General features: G+C 45.4%; 1 protein-coding gene across 1 annotated transcript in view; it reads left to right on the top strand.

Moving 5' to 3' along the window:
• Positions 1–6,403: 6,403 nt before the first annotated feature.
• The window catches only part of KIF27 (kinesin family member 27), a 66,913-nt gene continuing 47,622 nt past the window's right edge, over positions 6,404–25,694 (top strand). Inside the window, exons 1-2 of the mRNA XM_083186286.1 lie at positions 6,404–6,555; positions 7,227–7,583. Coding sequence (XP_083042412.1) covers positions 7,286–7,583 — 298 coding nt within the window. The 5' untranslated portion in view covers positions 6,404–6,555; positions 7,227–7,285. The remainder of the gene's footprint in view (positions 6,556–7,226; positions 7,584–25,694) is intronic.

The raw sequence follows: 25,694 nt of genomic DNA, 5'->3' as shown, positions 1-25,694 counted from the left end.
GCCTCACTACACTTGGCACACTATTAGAATTTATCTCTATGTCCACTTGTATGGTAAAGTATGAAAATCAACTTTTTTTAAAGAAATAAAATGTGAAAAACTCATATTGACCTTTTATCACGGCGACCTTTTCCAATTATTGCATGTGTCACATCTTGACCATGTCCACCTAAGGTATGATGACCTATGGCCTGTCAACCAATAGTGGTTGACCTATTGACTGTTGACCTGTCCACATATCGTCTTTAGGTATTGTATGGAAATCATTGATGCTGTCAATATTATATGGTGGTGACTTTTCACTTATGTATTTTATGGCAGTCAGAGGTAAACTCTGTATAAGATTGTGTTCACCGGTGGGTCCCATAAACATACCTTCCAGCTGTCCTGATTCTTGTGGGATAGTCATTATTTTTTTTTTACTGTCCAGTGTCCCACTCATGACCATCAGTGCGGGGAATAGACTCTCTGCGCATACACAGTGAGCATGGTGTCTATTCAGTGGGATCGGGGCATGGCCAACAGCTCTCAGAGCACTGGGCATGCCCCCACAGTGATGGAAAATGGGAGTGCATCCATGGCATCCCCTTATGCTACAGCCCCTCCAGCAATCAGACCTGTGGCATGGCCGTGCAAGAATCCCGGTGTCCCAGGGTTGCCGACTTTGGGGCTCTCCGGGAAAGGGTAGCCAGCTCCAAAAAATAGGTGGCAGTGCCGTGTCCGTGCCGTGAAATGGGGTAGAGCTGGGGGCAGGGCTACCCAAGGAACATTTGAAGGGGGCACGGCCATCACGATGTCCCCTTGCATCATTGTGGCCTTACTCATCGCTGTGTAATGTTGGTATTACAGGCATTGCACAGCCAGTACCCAGAAACCCCCCTGATGGATGTATAATTATTCTCCGATTGCACCTCTGGAATGGCCAATATTCTACTTATGTACTGAGGGCAGGGCTGGCAGAGTTCTGTATGTAAAGGACATGTAGATCTTCAGTAACAACCCCATCCATTTCTCGGCATGTCACACTCGGGAAAAGGGGTCTTGAGACCATGCAGAAAACTCACATGCAGACAGCAATTTGCCTTCATTTCATTTAAGACCACAAGTGTGGTACAGGCAGCACATACAGAAAAAATTGCTTCTGCTGGTTACTTATCTGTTGATGCAAAGAGTTCAGTCCACGACAGGAAACAGATGCCCTATAAGCGGTATTTCCCTGAAAATTGGGATAACAAGCCCTTTTGGTACCACCGTGATAATCAGAATCAGAATCAGCTTTATTGGCCAGGTATACTTGCGTATACTAGGAATTTGTTTTTTGTTGCTGTGCAGCAGCCAGGTGGGTAACAAGTAAACAGCATACAGTATAAGCAATAAACAATATAAACAGTTGGGGGAACATGTACAGTCATATAGAAAGTTATACCAAGGGGACACCGTGTTAGATTATGTGCAAAGGGTTATGGCGCGACTAGACAGTGAGGTGTTCATGAGTTCACGTGTCAACAGGTGAACCGCTTGAGAACAGAAACTTTTTAGGCTTCTGGTGGACCTGGTGGGTATAGCCCTGTAGCATCTGCCTGATGGCAGCATATTAAACAAGCCATGGCCAGGATGTAGTTGGTCCTTGACTATCTTCGTTACCCGCTTTTTTGCTCTGGACAGGTACAGGTCCTGGACAGAGGGAAGGTCTGTCCCGATTATCTTCTCCGCAGTTCTGACTACCTTTTGAAGTCTGCATTTGTCTCTCTCATTGGCGTAGCCGTACCAGACCAGTTTTGAGGAGCACAGTACAGACTCCACAATTGCGGAGTAGCAGAGGAGCAGAAGCTTCTGTGGGATGTTGAACTTCCTCTGTTGCCTAAGGAAGAATAGCCTCTGCTGCGCTTTTCCAACAATAGTATCAGTGTTGGGCCCCCATTTAAGGTCACAGGAGATTGTGGTTCCTAGGAACTTGAAGGAGTCCACTAGCGACACCACACTGTCAGCATTTGTTAGCGGAGGAACACCAACAGCTTTCTTCCTAAAGTCCACTACCATCTCAACTGGTTTTGAGTGGGTTGAGCTCTAGATGGTTGCTGCTGCACCGCCGGGCCAATCGGTCCACTTTTTGTCTGTAGGCCGATTCGTCCCTGTCCTTGATAAGGCCAATGACGGTAGTGTCATTGGCGAATTTAATTATCTTTACTGATTGCACCTCTGAGGTGCAGTCGTTGGTGTACAGGGAGAAGAGCAGGGGTGAGAGTACATAGCCCTGGCGGGCTCCTGTGCTGATGGACCGCACTTGGGAGGTGAATTCCCCTGCTTTTACAACTTGTTTTCTATCATTCAGAGAGTCCACAATCCAAGAACATGTAGCTTCAGGGACTCCCAGGCGGAGTAGTTTGGGGTGGATTATGTTGGGGATGATTGTGTTGAAAGCCGAGCTGAAATCGACAAACAGAACCCTTGCATAGGTACCAGGCATATCCAGGTGCTGCAGAATGTAGTGCAGGCCCAGGTTGACTGCACCTGAATGCATCGATTAGATCGGTAGGTAAACTGGAGGGGGTCTAGCTGGTGGCCAGTCACAGCTTTCAGGTGGTTCAATCTTAGGCGCTCAAATGTTTTCATGATCACAGACGTCAGACCTATCAGCCGGTAGTCATTCAGATATGTAATGGTTGATTTCTTGGGGACTGGACCAATAGTGGAGCTTTTGAGGCAGGAGGGAACCTTGCGTAGCTCCAGTGATTTGTTGAAGATCCTGGTGAATATGGGGGCAAGTTGACCCGTGCATACTCTCAGGGCAGATGGTGACACCCTGTCAGGACCTCGTGCTTTCCTTGGTTTGGCCCTCTTGAACATCTCCTCCACCTCTACTTGGGTGACCTGGAGTTGGCTGTTGACATTTGGGGCAGCACAGAGGGTATGGTTTGGTTCACAGTGGACTACTTTTTCAAACCTGCAATAGAAGTTGTTCAGCTTGGTCTTGGTACATGGCAGTGGGTTTAGGTGTTTTCTTGTAGCTGGTTATAGATTGCATTCCTTTCCACACAGATACAGTGGACAGCTAGAAGGTTTTTTTGGGGGGAACTGCACTATATAATCAGGAAAGATTAAACTGGATAAATATATTGAATAACTATATTTGGGGACATAACTGACTATTTAAATTGTTTCAGATAATTCTATATTGACATCACAGCCCAACATTGACCCATTGGGTTTTGTGCTGTATGTGTGATGGTCAGTGGTGCACCCCCGAGTTATAAGTATAAGTATTTAATTGAAAAAGAAAAAAGAAACTCGAGTGGGGTGCACTCTAATCCCCAAATTTTATTGTGAAGTTATTCTGTAAACATTTTTAAATTTTTATGCTATTTTTATTATGCTGTGCATACATTAATTTAAGATTTTTTTTCTCTTAATTTAGTGGACATGTCATTTGTCAGAGAACCGCTTTTTTGCTATAATGCTAGTAAAAATAGGAAAAACGAATATGTAAAAAAGTTAAATAAAAAAGCCGACATCCACATTCTGCTCATGCACCGCGAACTTAACATATGGTAAATCCCAGTGATGGCGCTCTTGTGGTGCCTTACACCAGAGCAGCTCCACAGAATCGGGCATGTCATGCTCCTTGGGATGCCAGCTTCCCTCCCTAGGGATGGCTCATGGCTATCGACAATCAAATGATTGCAAATCATTGATTGATGTCTATGACCAATGGTAACTACTTTTACCTTTGATGGGGGAGAACCAGATGGTTTCCAACATTCGAAGATATACACAGATACCAAGTACTTTTCTTTATACCATCTGTTGGGACATGGAGCATAGCTCTGCCTCTGATACCCACAAAGCCACGCCCCCGGTCCCTGATTGGCCTGCAATTTCCATGCACTAATTTTATCCTGCATTGATTATTCTATAGATTGTAAGCTTGTGAGCAGGGCCCTCCTACCTCCATGTCGGTTTGTATCTACCCAGTTTGTTTAATCACTGGTGTCTCCGATTGTAAAGCGCAACGGAATATGCTGCGCTATATAAGAAACTGTATTTCCATGCAATTTGCGGCCAATTTGATCTGTGATGCGATTTAGCGGCCGATTTGCTGCGATTTCCTGAGGATTTGCATGCTATTCCATCCTTGCACATCCCCACTATCCAAGTCAGGCCGAAGCGTGGCGAGCGGACGCAGTACGCGTCCTCCCGACCTGTTCATCTCCCCGCTATCCACGTCGGCGTGGAGTTGATTATTTCTATAAAGTGTGGCGAGCGCAGAGAGCCACTGAGCCCGAAGCGTGGCGAGCGGACGCGGAAAACGATCCCGAAGTGTGGTGAGCATAGCGAGCCCCACGAGGGGACGCGGAATACACGTCAAGTAATCCGTGGCCGCTCGCCCGGCTTCGAGTCCTTTTTCGCGTGCGCTCGACACGCTTCAGGCTCGGTGGCACGCTGCGCTCGCCGCGCTTTATAAAATCAACTCCACACCGACGTGGATAGTGAGGGGATGAACAGGTCGGGAGGACGCATACCGCTGCGCTCGCCTCGCTTCGGGCTGACTTGGATAGTGGGGGTTTGCAAGGATGGAATAGCATGCAAATCGGCAGAAAATCGCTGCTAAACCGCATCCCATTTTTGCATGCGATTTGCAGCCGATTTCGCGGGCGCCGTGATAATTGCAATAGTCTCCTCACTGGTCTTCCCAAGAACAGACTCTCACCACTGCCATCCATTTTAAATGCTGCTGCTAGGCTGATCTTCCTAGCAAGACGCTCATCATCTGCAGATCCGCTCTGCCAGTCCCTCCATTAGCGGCCTGTATTTTACTGTATTCAACATAAAATACTTCTACTCGCATATAACGCTATTAACCATACTGCACCAGCTTATATCTCTTTACTTATCACAAAATATCTCCCATCTTGGCCACTCCGCTCTGTTCAAGATTTGCGTCTCTCTTCTGAGGGGATCACTAGCTCCCATTCACTATTACAGGACTTACATCGTGGTGCCCTCATCCTATGAAATGCCCTTCCACGCACAATAATATTTTCTCTACCTGCCTCCAAACTTTCAAGCGTTCCCTGAAAACTCACCTCTTCAGGCAGGCCTATCATATTTAAGTACCACACGCAGGGGCGTAACTATGAATTGGGCGCCCCCCCCCCGCCATTAATGGGGGGTGCCCCCCCCCTCCGCAGCACCCCCCCCTCCCCCTTCCCCTACCCGCAGCCTTACCTGTCTTGCTGCCGCTGGTCCCGGCTCCCTTACTGGCTTCATTCTTCTGCTATGGAGACGGACCAACACAAAATGTCCGCCCCCATACAGCAGACAGTTTCAGAGAACTGTCTGCTATATGGGGTGGACATTTTACTGTGGTCCGTCTCACTAGCAGAAGAACTGAAGACAGGTAAGGCTGCGGGCGGCGGATTGGCGGGCGATGGGCGGGCGGCAAGCGGTGGATGGGCGGACGGGAGGGTGCTAACTATAGCAACGCAGCCCCCCGGCGCCCCCACATGCACAGCGCCCCCCCGCGACCGCGGGGGCTGCGGTGCTATAGTTACGCCACTGACCACACGCATAACCCTCTAAGGCACTTATGTATTATATAGCTTCCCTTCTGGACCTCCATTTGGTGGGACTGCTATGCTATTAATGATGCCTGTCCTTGTGTTTCCCTCCTATGTCCCTATAGATCAGTGGTGGGGAACCTCAGGCCCGGGGGCCGTATGCGGCCCCCGTAGCCGATCTGAGTGGCCCTCCTACCCACCCAGTGGCTTTGCCGGGTGTCAAGTACAGTGGACTTCTTGCGAGAGGTTGGTAGTTCTTGCGAGATTCCTCTTAATCAACAGCAACCGGAGACTGTCAGTCCTATTCAGGTGCAGCCGCCGGAGCATGGGACGGCTGCAGCAGGACAATTTGTAAGATACATTTTTACATATGGCCCCCAAAGGATTTTTCCACCATACAATTGGCCCTTGGCCCAAAAAAGGTTCCCCACCCCTGCTATAGATTGTAAGCTTGCAGCAGGGCCCTCCTACAGAGTACCTCCAAGTCTGTCTGTTGTTTCCCAGTTTTATCACTGTCTACAAGCGCAACGGAATCTTCTGCGCTGAACCTGTGTAAATTAATTAATTAAGAAAGGGGTTACTGTGGGTAACACCATCAATGGCTCATTTATTTATGCTTTTACACCAATAAGATTATATATCGATGGATAACCCACCGATGGTCATCCCTATCCATCCCATATTTGGAGATTTGGGAGCGATCTGTGTGACTTGTCCTGCCCGCTGTCAAGTCACAGATATCATCTCATCTCACAGTTCACTTCCAGCCTGTAATTTTGCGTTCTTCTCCATTTTGGACACCAGGGGCGCTGTGGAGATTAAGATAGCGCCCTTTTCTAATAATGGCTATCCGGGCACCCGTCGCTGGGCGGCTAAGCGGGCGGTTCATAACGTTTTTCTCTCAGTTGCTAAGGCAACAGCTGAAAACAAAAGTAGCTGGCGTCATCACCGGGCAGCGCGGCTGCGGCGGCACTAACAGCAAGTCCTCACTTGACCGGTAACGTTCCCGGCGTGTGTGATGTGTGTGCGCCGATGGCTGGCTGTAGCTGCGTGTGCAATCTGCACCGTGCACAAGTGCCATATATACATGTGTGTAGCAGTAATGATGTCATGTACCTGATGAGTAAATCATTCGTCTACATACATAGTTGATTACATGCGTTGTTTGATCAGAGAGCTGACCATTTTTATTAAATTCAAGTCTATTGTATACATTAAGTTTCTGGCGAACTAGACACACAAGTGCACCATACTCCCACCTTTGTACTTTTGTGTTGAGAGATGTAGAGCCACAGCAGGCACTTCCCTACCTGTGCATACAGAGTGCAGATTATTATCTGTATAACATATAGGTGCACTGCGGCTGAGATGCTGCTACTATTTACATATGTTCCACAATACCAGAGTAGATCATTGGTGAACTGAGCCCAGTTAAAAAAAAATTTAATGCAATAAATGGAGAACAATGGCTTTGGTATTTACATGTTTAATATACTTAGGAATGAATGGTTTGAGAAAGAAGTTGTGCAGGTTTGTGTTTTAATTAGGTTAAGATGGTATAGGTTCTTTTGCATGTACGTACCTGGTACAGTTCTTACCAAGAATGATCTCTGAACATGTATACTAATGACAAAATTATATGTAATACTTGTGATTTATTCATTTCAGATGATGGCATAAATTGTAACAAAGCGATTTGACTTGATCAAAGTCGCACGAAGAGCAAAATGGATGAAATCCCAGTAAAGGTGGCAGTGAGGATCCGTCCTCTACTGTCAAAAGAGATTCTTCATAAACACCAAGTTTGTGTGAGATCTGTCCCCAATACACAGCAAATCATCATTGGGAAAGACAGACTCTTCACATTTGACTATGTCTTTGGAAAAATCTCCTCCCAGGACGATGTTTACAGCTCCTGCATCAAACCACTTTTGATATCATTGATTGAAGGATACAATGCTACCGTGTTTGCCTATGGACAGACTGGTTCTGGCAAGACTTATACAATTGGAGGCGGCCATGTTGGTATGTTAACAACGCTTGCAATTGACATTGGTTATGTTTGTTTTCCTGGCTTTGCTGGAGTGGGGCTACCTTGTGCCGAGGAGAAAGCGAGGTGACTGCCCAAAATTAACATTTTAAATACCTTATATCACCCTGGGAGCAACCTCTCATTGAGAAGGGGCTGAAGACTGCTGCTGCCTGACACAGACTGTCAGTGTACCCAGGGGGCAGAGCTGATCCAGATAAAAATTGCAGGGAAGGGGGCACCGTGATTCGCGGTAACATGGTTGCCGGTGGGGACAGTCCTGGGCTGCAGAAGGGGAGGCACTGACTAAAAGGTTACGCTGTGGTAGAGGAAACTGGGAGGTCCATCCATGTGGTGCTGAATGGCAAGCCAATCAGGAGCCCCTTCTGCCTGATTGGCTGACTGACTGCAAGTTTCCATTAGCTTGCAGCCAGTGCAGCATTTGAAAATACCCTGATCCCTTATTGCTGTCTGTATGCTCTGTTGCCCGGCACCCTCCTCTCTGTAGCACTGTACTCTGCTCCAGCGCCTGGTCTCTGCTATACTTCTTACAGCTTAGAAGTTCTTTGTTTTTTAAAAACTAATTTAGTGTTTGAGTTTTTCCTTACATCTGCATAGAGATTGACCAATCTCTGTGAAGATGTAACAAACAACTTTTTAAAAGAGAACACACAATCTATAAAGGCTTTTTATGCTCATATTGCATAGTGCTTTGTGCGCCATGTATTCTAACGTCCCCAAAAATGTGTGGACCATAGTGTTCATTCAAGCACCCTGCATCTTCCAAATGCTATGCAGTTCCTCTTCCCTGCCTGGGGTGTCACTCTTTGCTGTATTGCTTATAGCACAGTGCGGTCTGGCTTTCAGCACTGATATGCAGACCAGGTCTGTACTAGAAGCACCAAAGCAGAGCGCAACACCCCAGACAGGGAAGAGAGCATGGGTTTTGAAAGATGCAGGGTGCTAGAGTGAACATTGCCCATACTAGCTGTATGCTGTGAACTATAGAGCTCTGTATGCTCTGTTGCCCGGCACCCTCCTCTCTGTAGCGCTGTACTCTGCTCCAGCACCTGGTCTCTGCTGCATAAACAAGTGGCAGCTCCCGCTCTCCCTGCAGACTTCATTGGCACTGCTCGCCCAAGCCACCACACGGTCTGCATACCCATTTTAACACCACTGAAGATGAGAGTTCTGTTTCACATTGGATGTTGCTATGGAAAACCAATCAGATACTATCTATTATCTTTTAGAAGGGGCTAAATTATGTAGATTCTGTATTGGTTGCCCATAGCAACATCACCTGTGAAATAGAACTCCCGTCTTAGTAAATTTCCCCCGTCAAGCTTTTCTCTGATCATTTTGCAATCCCTCATTCTACTATAAAACATTGAAGCATAAACACCTATGCGCTAGTCCACTTTTTATAAAATTAATCTTGGTATTAATAAGAAATGAAATTGAACATTTTCACACCTTGTTCAAGTAAACATTACATTTTCACACCTTGTTCTGCCAACTTATACCCCATTTACACCAAGGAATAATAAATAATGATAATAATAAATAATAAACACCGCCGAAAAATCCGGGTCAGCGGCGGGTCAGACCCGGATCTTCGGCGGTGTAAATCCCTAACGCCGTGTCCCTTTACACGGGACTTCTACCCAGGTCCTGACCTGGGTAGAACACGGCTAGGACCTGGGTAGAGGGCGGTGTAAATGGGAACGCCGGGTCGGAAGACCCGGCTTCCATTTACATGAATGGGGACCGTCCAACCTGCGGACCGCAGCGTCCGCAGGTTGGACGGGTTGTCAGCCTGACACTGACAGCCGGCACTGCTATCTGCTATACTCTGCAGACAGCAGCGGCGGCGGGTGAGGGAGGTGAACGGATGCCTGTGTGCGGCATCCATTCACCTCCTGTGCGACATCCATTCACCTCCTGTGCGACGGCGGGGGGAGTGTGCGCGGGGACTGGGGGCAGCCCAGCAGCTTACCTTAGTGCTGGGCTGCCCCCAGCAGCGTTCCGGTCCGGCGGCGGCGGTGATTGGCGCTTGGAGATGACATCATCCTGTCATCTCCAAGCACCGGGGGGGGGGGGGGCGCGGATGCGGGTGCAGGCCGGGCTGTCCGCCCGGTGTAAATTGCACTAAACGCCGGGTCGCACCCGGCTTGAACCTGGGTCTAAAAAAGCCGGGTGCGACCCGGCGTTTTGGTGTAAAAGGGGTATAACCCTGGTCTCCTACCCAGGTCCTGACCAGGGTTGAACACTGGTTGGACCTGGGTCGTAGGCGGTGTAAATGGTCCCAACCCAGTTTGGGACATCCAGGAAGTGCTGAAAGGATACCAGAAGTGCTGGATGCCTTTCCACAGTGCGCTTCAGTGGCAAAAGACAGCAGCCAGGAAGGATATGAGCAGTGCACACAGAATTCATAATTGGATGGAGTATCATTTATATATATATATATATATATATATATATATTTTTTTTTTTTGGGGGGGGGGAGGCTGGGGGGAGCACATGGGAGATTTGGTCTGCTGCTGCAGGGGAAGGGGCAGGGGGGGCTCATGGATGATGCTTTTATACCGCTGTGTGTGCTTGAGCACTGAATAGAACTTTTTGAAAAATATTTTACAAAGTAAACAAACCAACATTTTTCAATGCTAACTTGTCAGGTCTTTTAATTTATATTTAAAATATTTGAGGGAAGGTTGGATGGCAGTTTATTGGTCCTAAAATGGACATTTTTAATGTCATCCATAGGGAAAAGCAGGGCTGACCCAGGTTCAGTGTAAACGGTGCAGACCTGGGTCACAGTGCTGTGTAAATGGGGTATGAAGCTGGGTCCAACCCTGGAAACTCCCGTGTTCAAAGACCAGGGTCCGACCAGGGATTTTGGTGTAAAAGGGGTATTACAGAAGTTAATTTTCCCTAATGTAGCAATGCTGCAGTGAAGTCAATTGTCTGCAAGCTGGCATGTGTGGGATTTTTTAATGGTGTCATTCAGACCATGTTTTGTTATGTCTGTAACTTTTAGTCTGCTATATCTCTGTCTTTCATGTATTACTTTACATGAAAACAAAAGGGATGTCTGTGTGTTGGCCTTTGTCCTTTTACATTCATTTGTGTGAATAGAAATGTATCCTTGAACCATCTGTCACAAATTTGTTCCTTTTGGCAAATCTTTAGCTATTTATATGTGATCCATGTATCATAAAATTATACTTTAAGCATTTTAAACCTTGTGATAATGTAGTTATAGCTGATATTCTTGCGCTACTGTATGGCATTGTTTGCAATAGTGATAGACCCTTGATAGGTAAACTGTGCTCTCCCTTGCATGATAAAGAATAACTGGATCCTCCATTATCAGTGGTCCTCAGTGGCTTGTCTATAAGGCAAAGATAGGGAACCTTCGGCCCTCTAGCTGTTGTTGAACTTCACATCCGAACATGCCCTGCAAAAGTGTTAGCATGGCCAAAGAGCAAAACTGCAGCAGGGCATGCTGGGATGTGTATTTCAACAACAGCTGGAGGGCCAAAGGTTCCCCATCCCTGCTATAAGGGGTCCAGTGTTCCTGTTTAGACAAACTTTTTCATGGTGTATTCCCCATGCACATTAGGAAAATGACCACTGCTCCATTTCCCCAGAGACCTGTGCATTACAGCACTAGGATCTCCCAATGTGCTGCCTGCTACAGCCCTCTTCCCTCTTAAAATGCTCCTGTTCTAGACATAAATAAGTTCTGTATTTTGGGGCAAATCCAAACCCCACGGCTGACCTACAGTATTGAATTGCTGCTACTCTTTATGGTAAAGGTGCGATTTGCGGGTGCAATGCGATGCGTGCTTCCGCACACATCCCATCGCACAGTTCAAACAGTGCTGCACATACTTTTTGAACTAGGTCCCGATCGCATGCAAATCGCACCATGTATGGGCAACTTAAGCTATAAAGCAGGCATGTCCAACCTGTGGCTCTCCAGCTGTTGTGAAACAACACATCCCAGCATGCCTTGCCATAGTTTTAGCATTCCCTAATAGCAAAGCTATGGCAATGCATGCTGGGATGTGTAGTTTCACAACAGTTGGAGGACCGCAGGTTGGACATGCCTGCTCTATAGGGTGCACTTACTATTTTTCCTCTGAGTTCCTGGGGCTTACCACATGGGTTAACACTCTGATACCCAGCACCCAGAGCTTTAGCTGCACTTTAAACGCTTCGGCTAATAGATTCTGCACATGAGTTATTTTGGACTGCTATACTTCTTACAGCTTAGAAGTTCTTTGATTTTCAAAAACGAATTTATTGTTTGAGTTTTTCCTTGCATCTTCATAGAGATTGACCAATCTCTGTGAAGATGTAACAAACAACTTTTTAAAAGAGAACACACAATCTATAAAGACTTTTTATGCTCATATTGCATAGTGCTTTGTGCGCCATGAATTCTATTGTCCCCAAAAATGTGTGGACCATAGTGTTCATTCTAGCACCCTGCATCTTCCAAATGCCATGCAGTTCCTCTTCCCTGCCTGGGGTGTCACTCTTTGCTGTATTGCTTATAGCACAGTGTGGTCTGGCTTTCAGCACTGATATGCAGACCAGGTCTGTACTAGAAGCACCAAAGCAGAGCGCAACACCCCAGACAGGGAAGAGAGCATGGGTTTTGAAAGATGCAGGGTGCTAGAGTGAACATTGCCCATACTAGCTGTATGCTGTGAACTATAGAGCACAGCACATACTAACCACCTGCTTAGCTCAGAGTGGAGCTGCCAGCTGAGAATGCTTTGTAATGTTCACTTTCTACGGACTTGCTCAGGTTTTATACCCACAAACACACACACTTATATGTATGTGTGTGTGTGTGTGTGTGTGTATATATATATATATATATATATATATATATATATATATATATATATATATATATATATATATATATATATATATATATATATATATATATATATACATACAATGGGCAAAAAAGTATTTGAACAGCCACCGATTGTGCAAGTTGTCCCACTAAAAAAGTTGAGAGGTAAAATGTGAAATAACATTGTTTGATTTTTAAACAATTTATTTGTATATTCTTGCGGAAAATAAATATTTGGACAATCAAAACGTTAAACTCAATACTTTGTAATATAACCTTGGTTGGGAATTACAGAGGTCAAACGTTTCCTGTAGTTCCTGACCAGGTTTGCACACACTGTTCCTGGCAGATCTTCTCTAGATCTGTCATATTTTGGGGCTGTCGCCAGGCAACACGGACTTTCAGCTCCCTCCACAGATTTTCGATTGGGTTGAGGTCTGGAGACTGGCTAGGCCACTTCAGGACCTTGAAATGCTTCTTACGGAGCCCCTCCTTAGTTGCCCGGGCAGTGTGTTTGGGGTCATTGTCATACTGGAAGACCCAGCCATCTTCCATATTCAATGCTCTTACTAATGGAAGGAGGTTTTTGGACAATATTTCATCCTCTCCTTAATACAGATCAGTCGTCTTGTCCGCTTTGCAGAAAAGCAGCCCCAAAGCATGATGTTTCCATGCCCATGCTTCACACTGGGTATGGTGTTTTTGGGATGCCACGCATCATTCTTTTCCCTCCAAACAAGGCGAGTGGAGTTTATACCAAAAAGTTCTATTTTGCTCTCATCTGACCACATGACATTCTCCCAGTCCTCCTCTGGATCATACAGATGGTCACTGGCAAACGTTAGACGTGCCAGGACATGTGCTGGCTTAAGCAGGGGGACCTTTCGGGCGCTGCAGGATTTGAATCCATGACGACGTAGTGTGTTACTAATGGTAACCTTTGTGACTGTAGTCCACGGTCTCTGGAGGTCATTGACCAGGTCTCCCCATGTAGTTCTGAGCTGATTCCTCACCATTCTCCAGATCATTGATACCCCTCGATGTGAGATCTTGCATTGAGCCCCAGGTCGAGGGAGATTGTCAGTGATCTTGTATTTCTTCCATTTTTTAATAATTGCGCCAACAGTTCATCTCTTCTCACCAAGCTGCTTGCATATTGTTGAGTAGCTCATCCCAGCCTTGTGCAGCTCTACAGTTTTGTCCCTGGTGTACTCAGACAGCTCTCTGGTCTTGGCCATGGTGGAGAGGTTGCAGTCTGACAGTTTGAGAGTGTGGACAGGTGTCTTTTCTACAGATAACCAGTTCAAACAAGTGCCAATAATACAGGTAACAAGTGGAGGATAGAAGAGCTTCTTAAAGAAGAAGTAACATGTCTGTGAGAGCCAGATGCTGGTTGGTAGGTGTCCAAATATTTATTTTCCACAAGCATATACAAATACATTTTTAAAAATCATACAATGTGATCTGTTTTATTCCCCCACATTCTGTCTCTCACAGTTGAAGTGTACCTATGACGGAAATTACAGACCTCTCATCTTTTTAAGTGGGTCAACTTGCACAATCGGTGGCTGTCCAAATATTTTTTTGCCCCATTGTATGTATGTGTATTATATATATGTGTGTGTATATATATAATATATATATAATAGTGGACAGTAACGGCACTCACATGGACTTCTCTACTGATTGTTACATAGTGGTTAAGGCTGAATAAAAACTTGCGTCCATCGACTTCAACCTTGGTTAGTGTGAGTGATCTATTAGCTTCATCCCTTATTTTATATATAGTGTATTCTGATATATTTAAAGACAGATTATGATTATTGTTTGTATCCCTGGATGTTTTTACCCAATAGATGTTTGTCCAACCTTATTTTAAACGTATTTATTGTGTCTGCTGACACCACCTCTTTATAAGTACACAAGAATGCGTCTGCATGCTAACGTTTTGGATTTTATTCCTTTATCAAAGTAAAATCAAGTACAAATGAACAAATACTAACCTAATAGCCCAGCAATCTCACTTACCCTCTGAGTAAAGGCATAGAGGGGGCAGATCAAACACTGATGCCGGCCATGAAACAGAGTGCTGTTACTTACTACTGCTGTTACTACTTTTTAAAAAACATGGGTGTCTATGGTGGGAGCCGCCCATAGACGCCCATTTTAATCTTTAACATGGGCGTCTATAGAGCCGCGAACAGCCCATCAGCCGTGGAGCTCCCCCAGAGACTGCTCCTGATTTGCTTGGGGAGGATCTGGTGTATGACATCACTAGGAAATCCCTCAGTCTCAGGGCAGGAGCTGCAAGTGCAGTGGCGTGGATTTAGCAGCAATGCGTTTCATAGATCCAAACAATGTCTCCTTTTTCAAGCTGGATGTAGTTCCCCGGAGGGGGGACCCCTTTGTTGGGGGGTCTCCACTCACCCAGGGACCCGGCCCAGGCTGACCAGCCAGGGTAATCATGTTTTGGCCAGGGGACCTTATAATAAGTGTCCCCTGGCTGTGGCATTACTCTGATGGCTGTTTGAGCCCAGTGCTGGTTTCTGAAATACAGGGGACTCCTACTCCTTTTGTCCCCCCCCCGTATTTTGGGAACCAGGATTGGGCCCAGAGCCTGGTGCTGGTTATTGGAATACAATGGGACCCCAGCTTTCCCCCCCCTCCATTTCTGTAACACAGAGTGATCTATAAAGATGCTAGCCCTTTCACTTAGGCTACCTATACCCGAGACTATCGATGTCCCGGGTGGTGTCTTCTCGTTTTGTGTACCTTTGTCAGCAGATATAGCATTGGTACCTTTGGTGAAGTTACTTTTAGGAATTCCCCATCTTGTTTGGTAATAATCCCTTTACAGGAAGCTTCATAAATGACTAAAAAATTGCTGGTCTCTGGTGCACAATGCACTGTGCACCAGCAACCAGTGATTTCTAGTCAAAATGAGGTAGAGACAGAATGAGACAGAATAGCTTGATGCTGCTGCGGTCACTTTGATGGGAGGAGGGAGGGAGCAGCGGCACGGGGCTATCGCTGGGGAAAGCCGCTGGTCGCAGGAGCATGCTCCTGCGACCAGGGACCATTAGGCAGTGCACACGGGAGCGCGCAGCTGGCGATTTATCCAAATCACTGGCAACCAGCGACCATATTCCCAGCGATTTTACATGAAATTGCACCCGTGTGTACTCTCCTTAATACAGCAATACTAATTTTGTGGTGAACGAATACATATCGATTCAGATATCAGATGATATACTGTATAGACCTTTTTTTTAAATATTGATCTATCTGTAGTACAGTTTGAAAAATTGATAATGCACATAGAGAAGCAACAACACACAGCCTTATTTTAAATCACTCTTTATTTCCTTACACACATCACTCTTACTCATTTTAACATACTTCGCTAAAAGCAACTATTTTATTAAGATTTATTAAAAGTGAATATTTACCAAATTCCTTTTGATCCTTTGTGCACCATATGCAGACACTACTCTTTCCTCTTTTTTTTTTTTTTGTCATGCATGCATTCTAGTAACAGGGAAGAGAGACAGGGGAGTGGCTACAGCCCAATATCGGTAATATCGTTTGGTGTGTCATACACACAGAACAATGGGCCTAATGATATTAACAATATTGGGCTGATTAACCTGCATGTCCGGCAGATACCGATGGACGTTAACGAAGTGCGGGGACACACATCGTTAATGATATTAGGCGTACACACTAGAAGACATTGGCTTCAATAACGCTCAAAAGCCACTTTATCAGTGATATTGAAGCCAATGTCTTCTATTGTGTATGGGCCTCTATGTATTCATATCTTCTATCTGCCATTCTTCAGCACTTTCATGCATGCGGAATGGCAAAACAAAATTGCTCAACAGAGCAAATATCAGTATATGAGACACTTCTGAATCAGGCCCATTGACAATGGTAGATCTCCACTACTTACGTGAACTAAATCTAGTGTTCCCTCTAAGCTTCATTTGCAGGGTGCCACACCCTGCCCTGTTTTAAAGTCTCAAAATGCACCCTGCCCTTTTGTGTGTGGCACTGTGCACCCTTACGCTGTGCTATAATGTGTAATGGGCATTATGGTGTGTGGTATAATGTGTAAGAGGCATTACAGTGTATTCCATAATGTCTCATTATGAATATGATGAGACAACAGAATATGAAATGGGCATAGCATAGTACGACAATGTTTAATGGGAGTAATCCTAGTGCAGTGTGCAATTTTTATATATGGTTTTCTTTGTTTCTAATGTAAATTTCTAATTTCAAATGTGCCCTTCTGATTGAAAAAAGTGCCCTTCCCTAATAAAATCCTAGAGTGAACACTCTCAGAGATTCTTTGTCTGAAGGAAGTGCTGGATTTCCCATTAGGCCCATGAGACATGTGCTCGCTTGCATGAGAGCCCAGTCCGATCTCCCTGATTGGATGGCCTAGTGCTTAGTGTGTACCCAGCTTACGTTTTATGTACAGCTTTGTTTTATGAAGCATAAGCTGAAGTAACCGGCGTTGCATAGGTTGAAATCTTATATTTATTAAGTGATCAATGATTTGGTTGTAATTCAACATTTTAAAATAATTAGCAGCTCTTCCAACACACCCATGAGGTGGTCGCCCAGTGTCATTTTTTGTTGTTGCCAGTAGCCCTAATCCCCAGTTAACCGGGTAGTTCAGAACAAAGTACAGAGAAGGAAACTAGTGACTGCTTAGAGTCAGTTAGCAGAACTGTACTGGTGGCACACAGTACTTCTCCAGAGACATAGCCGAGGTCGGGGCAGGCAGCAAAGGCAGCAGTTACAGGTGTTTTTCTAGTTTTTGTCGGGTGTGGTACAGGGTTCTGAAAGTCGGGATCCCGACAATCATTAGCCCGACATCGGGATCCCGACTGGCCAGACTCAGACTGCTTATATTTTAATGTGCTTTAATTGCATTAATAAAATCTGATGCTGCGCAAGAGTTTTATATCAGAGTGATTTTTATTAAATTTTTTAGACTATTTTATATAAATATTTTATATACATACAAAATATATGCCTTTATTTGCGAATGATTTTTAAACAATAATGATAGGGCTGGTATCAATAATTGGTATAATAAATTATCCTGTGTGTACCACTATATCTGATTCATCTCAGCACCACCATTATAATGATGATGGGGCTGGATCAAAAATTGGTGCAATAATTCCCGTGTGTGTACCACTATATGTGATCCACATAAGCACCAACAATGTATAAAGCTGACCTTCATAAATCCTTAATGCCTATACCATTTGGCATTGTAGTTTTGTTCTCAATTGGGATGAGACAAGGATTATAATCATTAGTCAGCAAAATAATAAATAATAAATCAAATAAAGTATGTACACACTATTTATATTTGCACTCATGCCTTAATTCACTTCATAATTGACTGATTGTTTGCAAAAAAATTAGCCAGTTAGTCTAGTAATATTCACATAGAAATTTATCCAATTAGCCTGGTGATACTCACAGACACAGTTGTAACAAGAAATAATAAAACTCCAAATGTCGCAATTTTGCAGCAAGAAAACTCACTCCAAGATAAACAGCCCAATTAGTATATCTCAGATGGTATTGCTTACATGTTCATGCGCATCCACATACATAACAGTCATTACTGAGCCAGAGTCATGTCCACAAAAACACATTTACACTGAAACCGCTATAAACTTATTGTGCCTCTCTGATTTTACTGAGGCACCGTGGCAAGCACTATGTGGTCATAAACAGGTGCAATTGATTGATTTCATACACAATTATCGGCTGTGTCTGCCTCTAAGCAGAGCAGCCAGTCCCTGTAAATAAAAGTAAAAAGGAAAAAAAACTTTTTCTAAATAATTTCCTTTTCATTCTTTTACTTTTTCACTTGGCATTAAAAAAATATAAAAAATATGTAAAACTTTTTTCGAGCAGCTGAGCTACTTAGATTGGGGATTAAGAGTGCACCCCACCCGAGTTTCTTTTCTTTCCTTGTTTACAATTAAACTCTTCCTTACTCGGGGGTGCACCACTGACCATCACTTTTCTTAAAGCCACGGCTTGTTGCATAGGCTGGTAGGTGATGTTAGCAACAAATTATTTCCTATTATAGTCAGTTTTTTTCCCAATCTTCCTATCTTTTCCTAACTATTATTTCCAATCTTTCGTGCAGTCCCCTCCCACCCAATTTCTTGTAACCAGACTCAGACTGCGTGGCAAGTGCAACAAAGCCCCTTGCGGGCTCGCTGTGGGCACGTTGGCTCGCTACGCTTGCCACCTATTCTATTCTCCCTGTATGGGGGTCATGCACCCCCACAAGGGAGAATAGTCTGTGGTCCTCGGGAACCCGTGCGGCGGTATTTTAACAGTCGGGGTCCCGACGTCGGGTAAATGACTGTCGGGATCCCGTCCGGCACCCGTTTTTGTCATGCTGGTGGCCGTCAACTGGCACGTTATGATACAATTCCACCCATTTAGGGCAAACAAATTGTATGTCCTCAAAGAGGCTTTGGTGTATGGCAGGAATTGGCTCTTTCAAAGCTTCACTTGGTGTGCTTTGAGTGTGGTGAGCCTGGTCATGTGCGGCAGGACTGTCGAAATAGGGAGAGCCGATGGATTGCAGAGCGGTAAATATGGCTTAGCCATTGGTCAGCATGGCGACTGTGGGTGTATCCCATGCAGAGTGCTCCCAGTTCAGTGTACTGGTACAGTTGGAAGGCCTGGAGATCTGGGCCATAGTGGATACCAGCAGTTAGCTCACCATTGTTGCTGCCAACGTGGTTCCTCCAGGAGCTGACAAGGTCCAGCCTCCTGTCACGGTGTTGTGCATCCATGAGGAGTGCCCATGTGTCTACTTACCTCTGACCTTCAAGGTCGGTCATTAAAGGTGGTAGTGGCAGTGACCTCCAGACAACCTTATCCACTGATCCTGGGCCGTGACTTTCCATTGCTGCAGGAGCTGGTTACCTGGTATGACACCAGCAAACAGTCAGCCCCTGAAGCAACTCAGACCAGAGACTACCAAAGTTTGGCATCCGGGAGAGATGCTGCTGGTATTGAACTACCCCAAGAGACTGACTCTGAGGCCCATTGGAACCCAGCTGGTGAGAAGATATAACTGCAGGACTTTGGGAGAGATCAACGCGATGACAGCAATTTGGTACATGCCTTTGAGACTGTTAAAGTGGTTAATGGCAGGGTTAACGGCAGCGCAGCTGAGCCCGGAAAATTTCTAGGCATACCACTCAAGTGGTTAAACAAAAACCATATCGCATACCCGAAGCAAAGGGGGTGCCAGTAAAGCAGGAGGTGGAAGAGATGTTACGTCTAGGGGGTTATAGAGGAATCCACCAGTCTTAACAGACCATGGTACACCTTTTGTTTCTAGACTCATGAAGGATTTATGCCAGTTGCTAAAAGTAGGCGGGATTACCACCTCAGTGTACTACCTGCAAACAAATGGTCTGGTAGAAAGATGTTATAAAACACTTAAGCAAATGATACAGAGGGCAGTGTCACAAGAAAAATGAGATTGGGATCTGCTCCTACCTAGGTTTGCAGGTCCTGATCCTCCAAACAAGAGTTGGAGGAAGAAGGCAAGGTTTGCGACCTCTGGAAAGAATTCACCAGGGTGGTTGGAGCTAACGGGGAGGAGTGCAGCAGAGACCGCATCCTCTCACATGAAATTAATGTGGATGATCCAGACCAGGTTTTGGAAGCAGTAGCAGAATCCCAGGTGTGTAAACAGCAGCACCTGGGAATTCCTGATCTAAGGGTTTTCAGAGCAGAGTCACCTTGCTCTTGATGGTGGAATAGCTACTGAAGTGATAGGCTGGGGATGTTTTATCATACGGACCATTGGAGCCTTTCAGGAGTCTGCTATGCTGAGTCTGCCTGTAATACCGATTGCATATGGATTGAACCTGCTATGCTGTGACTTGCTGTACAAAATAAACACCAAAAGTCTTCACCTGTGTCCCCGTGTTTGAGATCCTTGTCACCATATATATATCAAGATGATCACAATATATGTTTGTATATATGTATATATATATATATATATATTTATTTACAGTTTCTTATATAGCGCAGCAGATTGCGTTGCGCTTTACAATAGTAGACAGTTATAAAACAAACTGGGTAACAACAGACAGACTTGGAGGTAGGAGGGCCCTGCTGCAAGCTTACAATCTATAGGGATATAGGAGGGAAACACAAGGACAGGCACCAGTAATAGCATAGCAGTCCCACCAAGTTACAAGTCCATAAGGGAAGCTATATAATACATAAGTGCCTCAGAGGGTTATGCGTGTAGAACTTAAATATGATAGGCTTGCCTGAAGAGGTGAGTTTTCAGGGAACGCTTGAAAGTTTGGAGGCTAGTGGAGAGTCTTATTGTGCGTGGAAGGGCATTCCATAGGATGGGAGCATCCCGATGAAAGTCCTGTAATAGTGAATGGGAGCTAGTGATCCGTGCAGAAGAGAGACGCAGATCTTGTGCAGAGCGGAGTGGTCGAGATGGGAGATATTTTGTCATAAGTAGAGAGATATATGCTGGTGCAGTATGGTTAATAGCTTTATAAGCTAGTAGAAGTGTTTTATATTGAATACGGTAAAACACAGGTAACCAATGGAGGGACTGGCAGAGCGGATCAGCAGACGATGAGCGTCTTGCAAGGAAGATCAGCCTAGCAGCAGCATTTAAAATGGATTGTAGTGGTGAGAGTCTGTTCTTGGGAAGACCAGTTAGGAGACTATTGCAATAATCAATGCGGGATATAATGAGTGCATGGATAAGAGATTTAGTAGTGTCTTGTGTGAGATATGGTCGTATTTTGGATATGTTTTTTAGATGCATGTAACATGATTTGGAGACAGATTGAATGTGGGGAAGAAAGGACAAGTCAGAGTCGAGGATGACCCCTAAGCAACGAGCTTGTGGGGTAGGGTAGATTGTAGAGTTGTCAACAGTGATGGAGATATCAGGATGGTAACTGTTCTTAGTTGGTGGGAATATAAGTAATTCTGTTTTGGAAATATTGAGTTTGAGTTGGCGAGAAGACATCCAAAATGAGATGGCAGAGAGACATTCAGAGACTCGGCCCAAAACCACTGGTGACAACTCTGGGGTTGATAGATAGATTTTAGTATCATCTGCATATAAGTGATACTGAAATCCGAAAGAGCTGATTAGTTTGCCAAGTGAGGAGGTATAGATTGAGAAAAGCAGAGGACCTAAGACTGAGCCTTGCGGAACTCCGACTGACAGAGGTAGTGAAGAGGAAGTAGAGTCAGAGAAGCGAACAGTGAAAGAGCGATCAGATAGGTAAGATGTGAACCAGGAAATGGCTGTATCATTTAGACCTAGGGAGTTTAGTGTTTGTAAAAGGAGAGTGTGATCCACAGTGTCTAATGCAGCAGAAAGATCTAGAAGAATAAGCAGTGAGTAATGGCCTTTAGATTTAACAGTTACCAGATCATTCACCACTTTAGTCATTGCTGTCTCAGTGGATTGTTGAGAGCGAAAGCCTGAATGAAGCGGGTCTAATAGGGTGTTAGAGTTAAGAAAGTTTGTGAGGAGAGAGTAGACAAGTCTCTCGAGTAGCTTGGAGAGGCATGGGAGCTGAGAGATAGGACGATAGTTAGAGAGTTAGGGTCAGAATTGTGTTTTTTCAGAATGGGAGTACAATGTTTGAGCAGAGACTGAAAAGTACCAGTAGCAAGAGAGAGATTGCAGATTTTAGTTAAGGTTGGAATAAGCACAGGAGATAGATTTTTAATGACTTTAATGCAGGTATAGGATCAAGAGGAGAGGTAGTAAAGTAGGAGGATAAGAAGAGTGTGGATACTTCCTTTTCATTTGTGGGCGCAGATCCCTCTGGCTGCGGCAGTGGGTAGCTGACGCTGACTCCAAACGGAGTGTAGAAAACCTCCCCTTCACAGGTGGCAGGTTGTTTAGGAGTGATTTAGATGAGTTAATCTCTAAAGCCACGGCAGGGAAGTCCACATTCCTGCCATCAACCCCACAGGCGCCCAAGCGTCCTTTTCAGTCTCACTCCCAGCAGTCCTTTCGGACAAGTAAATTACGCCCTAAAGCCAGGGGTGGTTCAAATGCTGCCAGAGGCTCCCGGGGTAAATTCAGGAAGCCTTCTGCTTCGGCCACCTCAGAGCGGCCATCCGGGGCAGCTGCAGGTAAACCCGCAGCATGACGGTGGGGCTCATTCTTCGGCCATGTTTGGGAAGCCTCGTGCCTCAATGCTTGGGTACAGGCTCTTATTACGCACTGCTACAAGCTGGAGTTTGCAGTACAGCCACCTCAGAGGTTCTTCAAATCAGGCCTTCCAGCGCCCCTAGAGGACCAAGTGGTGTTGCAGCAAGCAATCCAAAAGCTGGTACAGACCAGGGTGATAACCCCGGTCCCTCCCCTAGAGAGGGGGCAGGGTTATTACTCAAATTTATTTGTAGTCCCAAAACCGGACGGGTCAGTGCACCCGATTCTGAATTTAAAATCCCTGAATCCCTTCTTGACGGTAACCAAGTTCAAGATGGAGTCCTTGCGGGCCGTTATAGCGGCACTGGAGGAGGGGGAGTTCTTGGCGTCCTTGGCGTTTCTGAACAGGCAGGGCGGGACCAAAAGCAGACCCTGCATGCGGGAAGCAACAAAGAACCTGTCCTGGGCAGAGAGTCACTGTCAGGCTCTTTCTGCCATATTCATACCCGGGGTGGACAACTGGGAAGCAGACTTCCTCAGTCGCCACGAGCTCCATCCCGGGGAATGGAGTCTACACCACCAGGTATTCAGTTCTCTGGTGGCTCGGTGGGGGACCCCACTAGTAGACTTGATGGCATCAAGACACAATTGGAAAGTATCCAGGTACTTCTCCAGGGCAAGAGACCCTCAGGCAGAAGGAGTGGACGCCCTCTCCATACCGTGGACGTTCAACAGCCTGGTGTATGTCTTCCCACCGATTCCCCTAGTCTCGGGTGCTAAGGAAGATAAGAAGAGACGGAGCCGAGGTGATTCTTGTGGCTCCGGACTGGCCACGAAGAGCGTGGTTCCCAGAGCTTCTAAGTCTGCAAAGGGACTCGTGGCGCCTACCTCTGCAAAGAGACCTGCTCATGCAAGGACCGTGCGTCTTCCAGGCCTTGGAACAGCTGCGTTTGACGGCCTGGAAGTTGAGCGGCAGATCCTGACACAGAAGGGATTTCACACTTCAGTCATCAGAACTATGACAAGTGCAAGAAAACCGGTAACGGCTGCACATTACCACCATATCTGGAAAAGATATGTGGGTTGGTGTGAGCAGGAAAAGTTTACTCCTTCGGAGTTTAAACTTGAAAGGTTTCTTAGATTTCTTCAATCAGGTCTGGACCTGGGCCTACGTTTAGGTTCCTTGAAGGTGCAGGTATCTGCACTATCTGTCTTTTTTTCAAAAGAAGCTGGCTAATATACCTGAAGTGCAGACATTTCTGCAAGGAGTATTGCATATACAGCCTCCTTTTGTGGCCTCTACTCCACCATGGGACTTGGATGTCGTTCTGACGTTCCTAAAATCCTCCTGGTTTGAGCCATTGGAGGAAATTAATTTGAAATATCTAACATGGAAGACGGTGGTCTTACTAGCCCTAGCTTCGGCTAGGAGGGTCTCTGAGCTAGGGGCATTACCTTGCAAGAGCCCATATTTGATCTTCTATGAAGACAGGGCAGAATTGCGCACTAATCCACGGTTTCTGCCTAAAGTGGTGTCTGCGTTCCATGTGAACCAGCCAATTGTGGTTCCTGCTAGTGGGCCTCATTCTGAGGTGCCAACATCTTTGGATGTGGTAAGGATTCTCCGTGTCTACATTAGGAGAACAGCGAGAATTCGCAAGACTGATGGACTTTTTGTCCTTTATGATGCCCAAAAGATAGGGCGTCCTGCTTCTAAGCAGTCTATTGCACGATGGATCTGTGCAACCATTAAACAGGCTTATGTGGTAGCAAAGCTTCCTATGCCTGCTGGGGTGAAAGCCCACTCAACTCGTTCAGTGGGGAATTCCTGGGCAGCTGCCCGAGGAGTATCGGCCTTACAATTGTGTAGAGCTGCCACATGGTCAGGCCAACACACTTTTGTCAAGTTTTACAAATTTGACGCTCTGGCCACTGAAGATACTCAGTTTGGGCAAGCGGTGCTGCGGCAATAAGTTCCGCACAATCCCGCTCGTTCTGATGTCTTTGGTATATCCCCATCGTTAAGAACGACTTCCCTGTATCCCATAAGAATGATAGAGAAAATAGGATTTTAATACCTACCGGTAAATCCTTTTCTCGAAGTTCTTTTGGGATACAGGGTGCCCGCCTCTGTGCGGAGGTTTGCCTTACTCACTTTGTGAGATGTGGACCAATACTGGGTCCTTCTGTTGCCCTTTTTGTTCCTTGCGGACATAAGGGTGTAGGTTACCAAGGTGACTTACTGTTACATAGTGTACCTTAACGGTTCACGAGTGTAGATTGTCACTTAAGTGATAATTCTTATAAATTGTTCCAGTTGGAACACAGTTCAAAAAAGTTGTCATGTTTGACATGTTCTTAGGCCCTTAGACTTCCCAGGTTCTGTGGTCGCTAATGTGGTCTATGTACGTTGAATGTATGTTGGGTGTGCTGGATGAATCTCACCACAGTAAATATTACACATATTCCTCTCATATTGTTCTTCTCCTTCGGCACAGTTCCCTTGGCTAGAGGAAGGGGAGCAGAGGGGAGGAGACAGTACACCCAGTATAAAGTTTTAAATGTGCCTGTCTCCTTCGGATATGCTCTTTTCCCCCATCGTTAAGAACGACTTCCCTGTATCCCATAAGAACTTCGAGAAAAGGATTTACCGGTAGGTATTAAAATCCTATTTTTATTAAAATCTTCACTTAAAATTCCATGATTTGCATCCATTCATTTCTTTCAAGATGATGTAACAATCCAACGTGTTTCGGCTTTAAAAATACTTCATCAGGGTTTTGTTTACACAAATGAGGTAATGAATCAAAAATAAGGTGCAAATAGAGCTCTTTTCAGATATCCCAAGATTGAAAGTTAAATTGGCCCTTGGGACAAGTTGAATGGCCATTGTCTCAAGCTGGTTTGTCGTTTAACTTTCCAGATAGAAATCAATCCCACTGGACTTAAATATGGACGGGATGCCACGTCCCACCGAACTCAGAAACAGACTGGGTATATACCCTG

The sequence above is a fragment of the Crinia signifera genome, chromosome 1 (assembly GCF_055691185.1).
Source record: "Crinia signifera chromosome 1, ASM5569118v1, whole genome shotgun sequence".
Lineage (NCBI taxonomy): Eukaryota > Metazoa > Chordata > Amphibia > Anura > Myobatrachidae > Crinia > Crinia signifera.
The sequence above is the reverse complement of the archived record's forward strand: the minus strand, read 5'-3'. Positions and strand labels throughout refer to the sequence as shown.